This window comes from Drosophila suzukii, unplaced genomic scaffold, assembly GCF_043229965.1.
Source record: "Drosophila suzukii unplaced genomic scaffold, CBGP_Dsuzu_IsoJpt1.0 scf_7, whole genome shotgun sequence".
Taxonomy (NCBI): domain Eukaryota; kingdom Metazoa; phylum Arthropoda; class Insecta; order Diptera; family Drosophilidae; genus Drosophila; species Drosophila suzukii.
In genome coordinates this window covers 2,839,024-2,850,761 of record NW_027255939.1, presented here as the reverse complement: position 1 = coordinate 2,850,761, position 11,738 = coordinate 2,839,024, and the positions used below count along the sequence as shown (strand labels likewise).

The 11,738-nt window shown below is 50.4% G+C and overlaps 1 protein-coding gene across 6 annotated transcripts; it reads left to right on the top strand.

Annotated features, from left to right (window-relative positions):
- Positions 1 to 1,464: 1,464 nt before the first annotated feature.
- On the top strand, positions 1,465 to 10,222 carry LOC118878603 (uncharacterized). 6 transcript variants are annotated; one of them, XM_070999342.1, is made up of 6 exons: positions 1,465 to 5,278; positions 5,340 to 5,401; positions 5,460 to 8,456; positions 8,506 to 8,692; positions 8,746 to 9,847; positions 9,903 to 10,222. In XM_070999342.1, exon 1 carries the CDS (start codon positions 2,596 to 2,598, stop codon positions 3,229 to 3,231), a length of 636 nt encoding a protein of 211 aa, XP_070855443.1. In that variant the 5' UTR covers positions 1,465 to 2,595; the 3' UTR covers positions 3,232 to 5,278; positions 5,340 to 5,401; positions 5,460 to 8,456; positions 8,506 to 8,692; positions 8,746 to 9,847; positions 9,903 to 10,222. The 6 variants fall into 5 exon arrangements, with proteins under 6 accessions (XP_070855443.1, XP_070855442.1, XP_070855445.1 ...); XM_070999341.1 differs by having other exon boundaries at positions 5,460 to 8,692; positions 8,746 to 8,887; positions 9,035 to 9,847; XM_070999344.1 differs by having other exon boundaries at positions 5,460 to 8,692; positions 8,746 to 9,635; positions 9,703 to 9,847.
- The last annotated feature ends 1,516 nt before the right edge of the window (positions 10,223 to 11,738 follow it).

Genomic DNA, 11,738 nt, shown 5'->3' with positions numbered 1-11,738 from the left:
AGGTGTTAACTAGGTTATGTAATTCTTGACCGTTTCGTACGTGCGTCGGTGGAGCGTGTAGGTTCCTGTTGAGGAGATTGTTGTAGTATCCCCAGTTGGTTAATCTAAGATTAGTAATGTTCTCGGCGGGAAGACATTGGTAATGGCCCTTCGTAGTCGTGAGCCAGATAGAATGATGCTATGGTGTGATGTGTGTTTTCATTTAGCTCCATTCTGACCGTGGTGAGGTCGCCATCGCTAAACTGTGGAATAAGAAATGTGTTAAAGTGTGTCTTTGTAAGAATGCAGGTTCTGGTTTTACCCTTGTCCTTGGTGTAAAATAGCTTGTATAGGGAGGTTGATAAGCCACAAATGTTGTTACCAACAATCCATGGCTCTTGAATGAGGACTACGTCTATGTTGCCTGTTGCCAGGCGGGTGAGGAGGGCAGCGGATGCTGCCTTGCTATGGTGCAGGTTAATCTGCAGAAACTGCACCTTCTTTGGGACCGTGGTCGGGTTGGGTACCCTCCGCTTCCTCCGCTATGTCCTGGAGGACAGTACGCCCTGGTGGGGTTGTGTCGTGAGTGCACAGCTGCTTGAGGCTCTCTGTCAGCTCCGAGTCGGTTGACACGTAGCCGGTGAGGGTGGCCTCCTCATGCTCCAATTCGTCGTCGCTCGGGGGTTCGTACGTCGCACAGGCAGCCAGGTTGTCTGCCGCTAGCTTATCCGTGTCATAGATGCGCAGCTGCACCTTATCGAACCCGTAGTTCACATGGTTTTGTTGGGCTGCGAGGGGTTCCCAGCAGGCTTGGTTCAGGAGGATAACCACGTTCATGGTGACGCGCTCGGTTTTTCCCAACCTTGACCACCTTCCAACCATCTGTTGGAAGTTTTGGATTGAACCTGGTTAGCAGGCTGAGTAAAGCCTCTGGTTCCGAGGGTTCCGACGGCAGCCACACCCTCGCTCTCGGTCGAGACGGGATGTCTGCGGCCTCGCAAACTGCCAGCTTGGCCCCGGGGTAGACCCCGCCGACCTTGTTAATGGCAGCCTTATAAAGTGCTGCCGACCTCTCGTCTTCACAGGCGATCAACTTAACGTTGCCCTGGTACCACCCTGCATCTGTGCAATCGGGTGGCGGACCTGGGTTCTCGTCCAGCACTTTTAAGGCCACTTACGCAAGGGCCCGTCTAACCAGACCCCATTGGTTCCTTGGGATCCTTCCGCCTTCATCGCTCTGGTCGATGACTCCAATGATCTTCCGATCCTTTACTACCTCAGCAAAGGATCTCGACCATGTGCCGCGGTTGGTTACTGGTTGAGCTGTCTCCATCGACCTTTCTCGCTTGTTGCTGTTGCTGGTGGTCATAGCGATGTCAAAGTATGGGATTACCGCCTTTGCCCAGGCTATGTCCTCTTGGATTTTTAGGTAATCCAATTTTGACGCTTGATCCTCTCGTATCGGGTTGGTGGTCAGCCGTTTGAGGATCCGAAAAGCTTTCTTGCGAGGTCCTGTCTGGCTGGCCTTGGCAGGGGTAGACGTCACAGGGACTAGGGTAATCGGAGCCGTGATCTTGCTCTTCTTATCGTCGTTGGTTACGACTTCCGACTTTCTGAGAGTGTCGGGCTCTTTTTTGTTGTTGTTTTCTGTTATATTGTTGCTATTAGTTAGATTCTCCATGTTAGTTCCCACGAGCTGCGGAGAAGGGACAGGTCCACCCGGGCAGAGATCCGCTGTACTCGGGTAAGGCTGACTTAGAACAGGCGGTCGCCACTTGTCTGAGTTCAACGTTTGAGACTGAGTTTTTTGATAACTCGGGCTCCCAGCCAGATTGACTCTCGGCACGGTTCGAATGACACCTTAGTCCAGCCCGGGGTTTTTTTTATATTCATTTATTCCCTACAATTATATACAAAGTAAAAGTATGTACAAGAACAGGAGTAGGGGGCCGTGGTTGCGCGGTATCACCGCAAGGTATTGCTTCACGCAATGGTAGGCGCTAGCTTCTCTCCTCTCGTTGTCGGTGCGACGCAGCGTTCGCAGTACGCTCGCTGCGTAGGCTGCCGTCGCTTCCCAATTCACCTCCTTCAGCAACATGAGGGGCGCAAAAGTTTCTGGCCGAACTCTTGCCCCGGTGGTCTCCATAAGTATTTGGCGGTCATAGCTAAAGCGGCGACATTCAAAAAGCACATACTGAGCGTCCTCGGCAATACCACTGCCGCACTCTGGGCAACCGTCCTCCGTGTCGTGTCCGAAGCGCTTAAAGAAGCTTCGGAAGCAGCCGTGTCCACTCAGCGCCTGCGTGAGGTAAAAAGACGAGGCGGTAAGTCGAGTTAACACCTCGCATGTAGCTGCTCACAGCAGTGGCCTCAGCCCACACTGGAGCAGCGTACAGCAACTGAGACTTGACAACAGTCGCGAGGAGCCTACGTCTGTCCTGCTTCGGTCCCCTGGTATTCAGCAGGATCCTGCAGAGCGATCCTGTGGTCTCGCTTGCCTTCTGGTTTACGAACTCTAGGTGTTCGCGGTAGGAGAGGCGGGTGTCCAGCATGACTCCCACTATCAGAAATGCTTCGAGTGATCAATGAGACATCGGCGGAGGAAGCTTCTGCAGCATGCAGCTGGACTCAGGAAAAGCGCGGAAAGATACGGACCCAGCCGCTGACGTCCTGTACAGGAATATACCTTATAGAGCGGGCAGCCGGGATGTTGCAACATGGAAGATGTGCGTCCCGAAAGCTCTTCGGGAAACGGTGCTGAAGGAGAACCACAACTCACCGGCGGCTGGCCAAGTAGGAAGCCAAAAGACGTCTGGCAGCCCGGTATTACTGGCCAGGAATGCACAGAGACGCCCGAGCCCACCTGCGAGGATGCGAGACATGCATGAGACTCAAGCCAAGTCAGATGCAGGCTGCTGGGAAAATGCTGACGCAGGTGGCAGAGGAACCATGGGCTACGGTATGTGCCATCCAGCCCGGGGCAAGGATGGTCGACCGCCCGGCCTACACGAACCTCGCGGCGGATATCCGGGCGGGGCGTGCCCTAGCCGGTCATCAGCTCCGACAGCGACGTCGAGTCGCCACGATATGAGGTATCACCGCAGTGGACGCCAGCACGACAACCCACGCCGATATTCGAGCAACCACAACCGCAGCAACAACCCCAGCAACGATCCGATCCGCCGCAGCAACAGCACGGCGGCCCACGTGATCCACAGTACCCGTACGTTCGTGGCCGAAGGGCTGAGGTAGCGGCATGAGCCAGGGACCAGCGGAGGAGACGGCGGCGGAGGAGGAGCCGCGAATCTGGGAGGAGAGAGGTCCCCGGGTGAGCCCGCTGGACCCCAGGACCCGCGGCAGACCGGAGCAGTGGGCCCAACCGACACCGAGCACCGGACCGACGACGCCAAGCACCGGGCCGGCGACGCCAGCGCCAGACGAGCCGCTGGAACGGGGGCTCTGGGAGTGGCCTGAACCCGTGGAAGGTGGCCGACCTCCGCTCAAGCGGCAGCACTCTGCGCCCGAAGTGTCCGAGGTGATGGCACTCCCGAAGTTGTCGCAGACGGTGTCGGCGCCGGAGGGCCAGCGGTGGCGCGAGATCGAGGAGCACGAGTGGCCCGAGGGGATCGCGGAGGCACCGGCGGTGAGAGAGGCCCGCATCCTGGGCGGCAGGCGCAGCGAGCGCTTATAGAGAGATGGGCGCGCGTTCCGAGTCAGGTTAGAGCAAACAAAAATAAAGTTTAAAAAAAAGATAAGAAAATGAAACCAAGTTTGAAACCGGCATAATGCGGCTGAAACACGGGCGAGAAGAGAGGGGCATACATGGCAGCTCCGGCAACCTGAAATTCAAATTGGTTTAATGCAGGAAGCAGACAAAAAAATACCACAATACTTGCTTGCTGCGAAGCAAATGCGAAGTCCTCTCCGCACCCGCTCTCGAGTGTTCCCAGCGTGGAGCCAGGTTCAGCCGGCTGAGGACGACTGAAAAGCGAGAGAGAATGAAAGGAGAGAGAAAGGATGAGATAGAAAGGAGTGAAGAAATTCGTAAACTTACACATAAAAGTTGCAAAATCACCATGAGCCAGGGAAGGCGGGGCCTCGATAGGCGGTCGTTTGGCACTGGACAATAGTGCGATCAATGGGCACACGCAAAATGGAAACATCGGTCATGGTGAATATCGCAGCGAGCAAGTGGCAACGCCGCCCCAGCGATATTGGTAGCAGATGGGTATCGATATCATGGGGAGCCCCGCTGGGTTATCGATGCCCAGTGGGAACAGAGGGAGAATCGGCGCGGGAGATTTGAAGTTGCTAGGAGGAGGACGACCAGCGCTGTATAAACCCAATGGAGTTAAAAGTGTCGAGGGAGCATTGAGGGATCAACGAGGGAGAGCCGGGCGAATCGGCAGGAGCTTAGCATGGGCCCGAAGGCTAGGAGATACAAGGAAACTTCTGGAGAAAATTGCCGGCCGACACTGCCTTCAGAAACTGAACCCCCTTTTGGCGTGAACATTCTACATCCCCCCACCTCAGGAGCTTGATGGAACCAAAAATCGCTCGTCCGCATGTAGGAGAATGTGGTGGCCCTTTCCACACTTGTGGCAGTGATGACCACTGCGGCTGAAGTCTTTGGAATGATTGTGAGCCAAGCAATAGGAGCAGTACTTTGTTACGAACTGCTGTTTTTGGTGGCAGTGCCTCTAGCTCAGTCTTCTCTCAGGGCAGAGTACCCCTATTGCCAAAGCTCGCAACATAAGTATCGATAACTTCGCGGTCTCACATTACTAATCTATTGGTCATCACTAAGGACAAAAACGTAAAGAAAGGCAAGTATCTACAAACACAGACGAAAAAATGGATTACATTTGGTGGCTATCGATGGCCTAGCCAAGCGCTTCCACACAACCATGGATGCCCTCGAGGTGCTGCAGGGCACAACCCATTCTCTGTCGGCAGGAGCCCCCTTCTCGCGACTACGACGGTTCCATCTACCCCACTGGGAAAGCTTACTCACACATTGTGACAATCATTTATATACATGCTCCTCTTAAAAGATCTATCCTTCCTCAGCCTTTAAGACCGAAACCTGGCCGCCGTCTCAAATATTTACGCGGTCAAAGCAGAAAATAGGTTTTGCTGGAACAAAGGGTACTGGCGCCGCGGAAAATATTCTCTACCAGTCATGTATTGGTAGAGCTCGCATAGAAACATGGCCGCCAAAGGGACATACGCGATGCGCGTGTGTATGGTCACCTAATCCAGAGGAGCTTCAGGGGAAAAGAAGGGACAGGCCAAAAAGGTACGTAACTGCACTGTAAGCTATACCATCTAACTAATGCTCGCGACCTTTTTGATTCTAGGCAGACAACGAGGACAAATAAGGCTCTCGGGTCTAACTCCGTATAAATTCACAAACAGGATAGTAAATATCAATATATATAATCAAGGTACACGTGTATTCAAATTTTCCTAAATTTCAGACACTATTGGGCCGGGGCTGAAGGCGATGATAGCCCGGGCTGAAGACTTTTCCAAGAAGGAAACTGGCGAGCTGCGGAGAGTTGCGCAAGGGCGGTCCGAGATTCGGCAGCCATACAAAATGGCGGTACGTCTCAACGCCGCGATGCGACGGCTGGAAGTCACCGAGATGAGGTGGACGTAGTAGACCGGAACGGATTAATCTTCAAACGGCCAGATCGCCAGCCAGATTCATCTCGCTGCTGCAACTATCGCCCTATCGACCTAACCTATCGATAAAGTCCCTCCCATTATTGACTCCAATTGCAACATCAACCAAAGATTTCGAGAGGCGCTGCCCGGAGTTTCAGCAGAACGACGAAATAATTGGTAGCTTTGGAGATACTTGGCACTGATACCATCCTGCAGTTCGATCGGCGCCTAACGCCGGGCCCACGCATGACGGCAAGTTTTGTCCTTTGTTTTGTACTTTGTTTTGTCCTTCTTTCAGATCACAGCCGCATGTCTTTGGCGTGATACACTCCCAGACTGCAGCCTTGGAGGTCCTCCAGCAAGTATGCATTGCTGCCGACGGATTTGACTACCCTGGCTTTAAGAAACTTGCGAGCAAACTTGGCGTTAAAAGATTTGCTGAAATCACTCAGCACGAAGTTGCGGCGGAAGACTTCTTGGGCTGGCTTGGCGAGCAGCGTACGGGCTCGCTTATCGTAGCGCTGCCGGCTCGTCTGGTATGCACCCTCCAGTTGCTTCTGCACCCTGGCGTGGATTACCCGAAGCTTGTCCTTGGTCTGCATTCCGGCCATTTCATGTTCGACCAGGGACCTGAGTCGTCTGGCTAGTTTGTAGCTGGAACCGTTGAGGAACATGTGATGACCGAATACGGTAAGGAACGGCGCTTCCCCTGTGGCTGAGTGGACAGTGTTTCGGATGGCCAACTCAATCTCCGGCAGATGTGCATACCAATTCCGGTGATCTTCGTCCAAGAAGCTGCGAATTCCGCCCAAGACGTTCCAGTTTACCCTCTCCGCGGCATTGCTCTGTGGTGAGTATACGGGAGTACTCATGTGCTGTATACCGAAGCCATCGATCATCTCCTCAAACGCCTTGGATACGAACTGTTTGCCGTTGTCCGAATGTATCGTCTCAGGCACCCTGAACTTGTATAATACCTCGTTTACTACGAAGTTTACTACGTTGGAAGCCGTCGCCTCCTTCATCGCCTTAAAGAAGGTATACTTGGAGAAGTGGTCCACTACGATGAATATCCAGGCGTGTCCACTCTTGGACCTCGGATACTTGTCCAGAAAATCAATGTAGAGTTTCTGGAATGGCCTCTCCGTCTCTACCCTTCTTCCGATTCTGACCTGCATCCTGAAGTTTGGCGCTTTGGACTCCTTGCATACCTCGCAACTCCGGACGTATTCCCGTACTTGGATAGTCATCCCTGGCCAATAGAACTGGCGTCGCAGGGTCTCCAAGGTCTTCGTCATCCCACCATGGCCAGCCTTGGGGTCCGAATTAGCACGCTCCAAGCTGTGCGTCAGGCTTTGCGGGATCCACAACTTCCATTCGGATCTTTCCAATTCCTCGCCCATTTTCGGATTCTTCATGCGCTTGAAGATTAGTCCGCCGTCCACCTTGAGGTCCGGTAAGTGCTCCCTGTTGGACTCCACGTCTTGCACTAACTCCGTTGGATCTATCCGGACTTCCTCGATGATGCGGGACTGATATCGCTGCCCTTGCGATATTCAATGCTGAAATCGTAGTCCTGCAGCTGGAGAGACCACCTTGCGCGTCGTCCGGGCAGATCCTTCATCGTCATCAACCACTTTAGGCTGGCGTGATCAGTAATGCATGTGAACGGCATCCCTTCCACATACGGTCTGAACTTCCGAATGGCTAGGATGGCCGCCAGACACTCCTTTTCCGTGACCGAGTAATTAACGTGGTGTTTGTTCATCTTGGCCGAGAAGAACGCGATAGGCTGCTCGTCTCCGTCCTGGTTCCGCTGAAACAGTAATGCGCCGACGCCAATGTGGGATGCGTCGCACTGGATGTAGAAATGTTTCTTGAAATCCGCATGAACCAGGACCGGCGCGCTCGTCAAGGCCAACTTCAGGTCATCCACTGCCTGCGTGTCGCTGGGACTTAAGGAAAACTTGGTGTTTCCACCCTTCTTCAAAGACTCGGAGAGTGGTGCGGCTAGCGTAGCGAAGTTCTTGACGAACCGTCGATACCATCCCGCTGTGCCGAGGAAGGCTCGTACTTCCTTCATGGATTTCGGGTAAGGCAACTTCTGGATTGCCGAAACACGTCCAGAATCCATTCGCAGCAGTCCACCTCCGACTATAAACCCTAGATAAGTCAACGACTTGAAGCAAAACTTCGACTTCTTTTACCCTATGGTCCGGCCGATTTCATATTTTAAGTGCGTCTGAAAATCTGGAGCGAGGATTAGCAGGTCGTCCAAGTAGACGAAGACGTTGGATCTGAGCTCCGCTGGTATCACCCGATCCATGAGCCACACCAAGCGTTGTGCCGCGTTGCACAGCCCGAATGGCATCATTCGAAACTGGTACAAGGGCCTGCCTAGAACCGTGAACGCAGTATACTACTTGCTTCTCTCATCCAGTTCAATCTGCCAAAACGCAAACTTCAGGTCTACGCTGGAGATGTAATGCGTCTGATCTATCCTGGAGAGGATCCCTTCAATACTGGGCAGATGGTATGCATCCTTAATAGTCAAGGCGTTCAACTTCCGGGCATCCAGGCAGAACCTGTCTTTCCCTGGCTTCGACACCAATGTTGTGCTATTGCTCCACGGGCTTTTGCTCTCCTCGATGACACCCAGCTCCAAAATCTAGTCGATTTCATCTTCGACCACCTTCTGCTTCGCCATAGACATCGGATACGGACGATCCTTAAAGAGCCGAGCTTCTTCCATCAGCTCAATGGAATCCCTGTCCATGCTGGTGACTCCGAGGCCGTCCCTTTCAAAGGTAAGGAACTCCTCCTTGACCTTGCCTAACGCCAGCTTTTCCGCCGCAGAAAGGCTTCAGGATTCGGGTTCCTCCCTTACCTCGTCCTCATCTTCCTGGTCGGCATAGTGCTCCATCTGGCTGGCATGGATTTCCACCGCTGCCTTGACGCCTCTCGTCACCGGCTTCCCCACGACGGCTGGAGCTAGTCCAAAGGCTCGCCAGAAGTCGACTCCGAAGTATGCAGTTTGTTCCAGGTATGGGCACAGGTAGAACGTGACCGGCCTACTTACGCCTTTCTACCTCACAGGCAGCTCCAAGCGTCCGATGATGTATCGATCCTCGCCAGAAGCCGTCCGGACGACCGAAAAATACGGACGGTAACTCCCAGCGCTTCCACGAGCTCTCGACAGCCTTTGCCCTGCACACTTACGCTGGCGCCTGTCGGGCTGGTAGGTATGGCGAAGACGCGCAGATATCAGTAGAACTCCAACGTAAATATTCCGCGCCCATTTGTGTTGGGACCTTTATAAATGATTATTATTAAATAACGAACTACCATGTAACTTTAATATCACTCACTATTATTTAATTTTAAGCACAAAAAAATTTATACTAGCACTTCAGCTGCATCTGCCTGGTTGGACAATATGGCTGCGACTATCTTGACATCTGCTGATCATCGTTCCTACCCCCGCCTATTACATGTCCTCTCTCAAAATTGGGTCATTGGATATAAGGGTCCATTTAAGGTAATCCCAAAGCGAACCGGGACTAATCTTCAAATGGCCAGATCGCCCGCCAGATTCATCCCGCTGCTGCAACTATCGCCCTATCGACCTAACCTATCGATAAGGTCCCTCCCATTATCGACTCCAATAGCAACAACTTGTGGATATGTACTTCCTGCCACCTTAAGCCTAGTACTCAGATCGACGAAAACCGCGAGCTAACCATAGGAGTGAACGAGAGGCAAATACGCGGCTAACGCTTTTCGTCGGGTCTGTTTTTCAGCGCGGTACTCAGATGAGCTAAGGAAATACCAGAAAAAATACCAGATTTTGCGAGTGAATTTTCGATGAACGCCGTTAGCCGCGGCGCAAAGAATAGGAAATTTTATCTTTGGCGGTGTTCGTGCAAAGGCGATGTGGAAACTAAAAATTAAAAATGGAAGGAAAACCCCAAAATCGATTCCAGAAGGTCAGAGCAGATGAAATAGGACGCCAAATCCAAGCTTATGCCCTTTATTGCGGGATTTCACCGACAGGAAGCAATTCCACAAAAGGGGCAAATTCGCAGAGTAGTTGAAGTGCTGGAGGAGATCCACTAGAGAATCCCAGTGGGAAGGAACATGCCGAGTGGGACTTCGATCTCTACATGGACATCCTGCCGGGCGTGTCCTCGCAAAGAAAGTAAGATCTGGCCAAAGAATTTGGTCGCGTTGTACCAATAGAAGTATCTTTTTAGCAGAACCACCAGTAATACGATCTCCGACGACCTCTCCATTAGGACTCGCTTCTATAGCGAGGAGGAAAATAGGGCGCCCGCTAAGGAACAGTTGGAGAAGCCATAGCCAGCCACTGCCAGGATGCTGGGCGACTTCCTGCAGCATCATGGGATCAACCCCGTTCCTAATCCGGCTCCCACTTCCTCAAGGTCCAATATGCCCATTGAGACTCGGAGCTGGACTGCGGTGGAGCGGGAAAGATGCCGAAGCATCCGTGGGAAAAGGAAGCTTTAAACTACTAATTTACATAAATAAAAACATTCGTTGAACATTCCATTTATTTTTATTTTAATTTAATTGTGTACCAGCAGACTCCTCCTTTTTAAATTTAAATTTCAAACCCAACTGCTTGACAGTAAGACCATGCTACATGCATTGCGGGTGAACTTTGAAAACTTCGGTCACACTACAAAGAATAAGATTTTTCGACTGGTAAAACTCTTAGCCGATCTGAGTACTAGGCTTTAAGAAGAAATATTGCTTCGCTCTTTTTAAAGGATATGACCAGCCTCCAGCTTATGTCCTTCTTGACAAGACCTGAAACAAGAAAAAAAATAAGAAAAGACCATTTAAAGGAGCAGGCACCTTTCAAAATTGCTGCTTAAAAAGAAAACTTATGGTTGCGTCACTTTTGGCCTACAAAAGTCCATCTTAAATTTACACAACGCTTGAATGAATGGAAATCTCATCCTTGACCATGATACGGGTGTAGTCAGGGGGATTGAGGGTCTGACCACCCAATGACTATTTTGGTTAACACGATAAATTGGTTCTAAAAATTAAACAAAATTAGTTATACCAATATCAATTGTGGAAACATCACATCATTAAAGGTAAAAACCGTATATATATATATCGGATATCGATACTTTTTGGCATTTCTGGATTATACGGCCTTACTATTTCCTTTATACTTTTCGTTTTTTTTCTACTTAGTTCCTTGAACAATAAACACGTTTGTCTGCTATAAATTAAAATATCCGCAACAAAGTGTTTTCTTTATTTGTTTCTACTGGAAATATACAAAACGAGGAATCAAGACAATCCAAGGAGATATTAAGGATTAATATCTGTGTTCCACTTCCTGAAGGCTCTGCGGATTGATCTGTTTTCTACAGATTTTCTACATCAATTTAATAATAATAAATTCTTAATAATGTATAAGAGCCTTTTGACAATAAAATCAAATGTATTTATATGAATTTAATTTAAAAACTCCCCGGAAAAATTCCAGCCAATTTAAGCCACTGTGACATGACATATGCCCATAAGAAAAGGTTCGGAAACACCCAGTGGCCGAAATCCTCGTAAGCGATAGCGCCAACGAAAGTTACGCGAAACTGATACGTATAAACAGTAACGTTTCGGTTCCAGTTTGTGGCAGTGAAAGTTTTATTTTCGACACTTTGAAAACATATCGATTGCGGCCCTTGACATGTCCGTCAAATTAGCGTCGGTGACTCAGCGGCGCTGGCGGAACGGTGGAATCTGGAACACGGGGCCAATTTTTATTTTTTGTTTTTCTCGGCTTTTTGGGGCCGAATCGAAAAATATTAAATGCAAAATTGTTTAGAATAAAAATATCTATCGATCTAGATAGTTTGCAAACATATCCGACTTCTAGAAATTTATTAAAAATCTATTTAAAAAATCGGGTCCCCACAATTTCGTTTATTGCTCCCCTCACAGAGGTTGTACCAATATGCACGGTAAACCTGGTTATTGGGCGTTAATTCAAGTTTCTTGTCAGAAAGTATCATTGAGCTAAAGCCGTCAGTTTTTGAGAAAATAGCTTA

Excerpts from the sequence above, each read along its gene's own strand:
- LOC118878603 (XM_070999342.1), top strand. The coding sequence starts at position 2,596 with ATGCAGCTGGACTCAGGAAAAGCGCGGAAAGATACGGACCCAGCCGCT.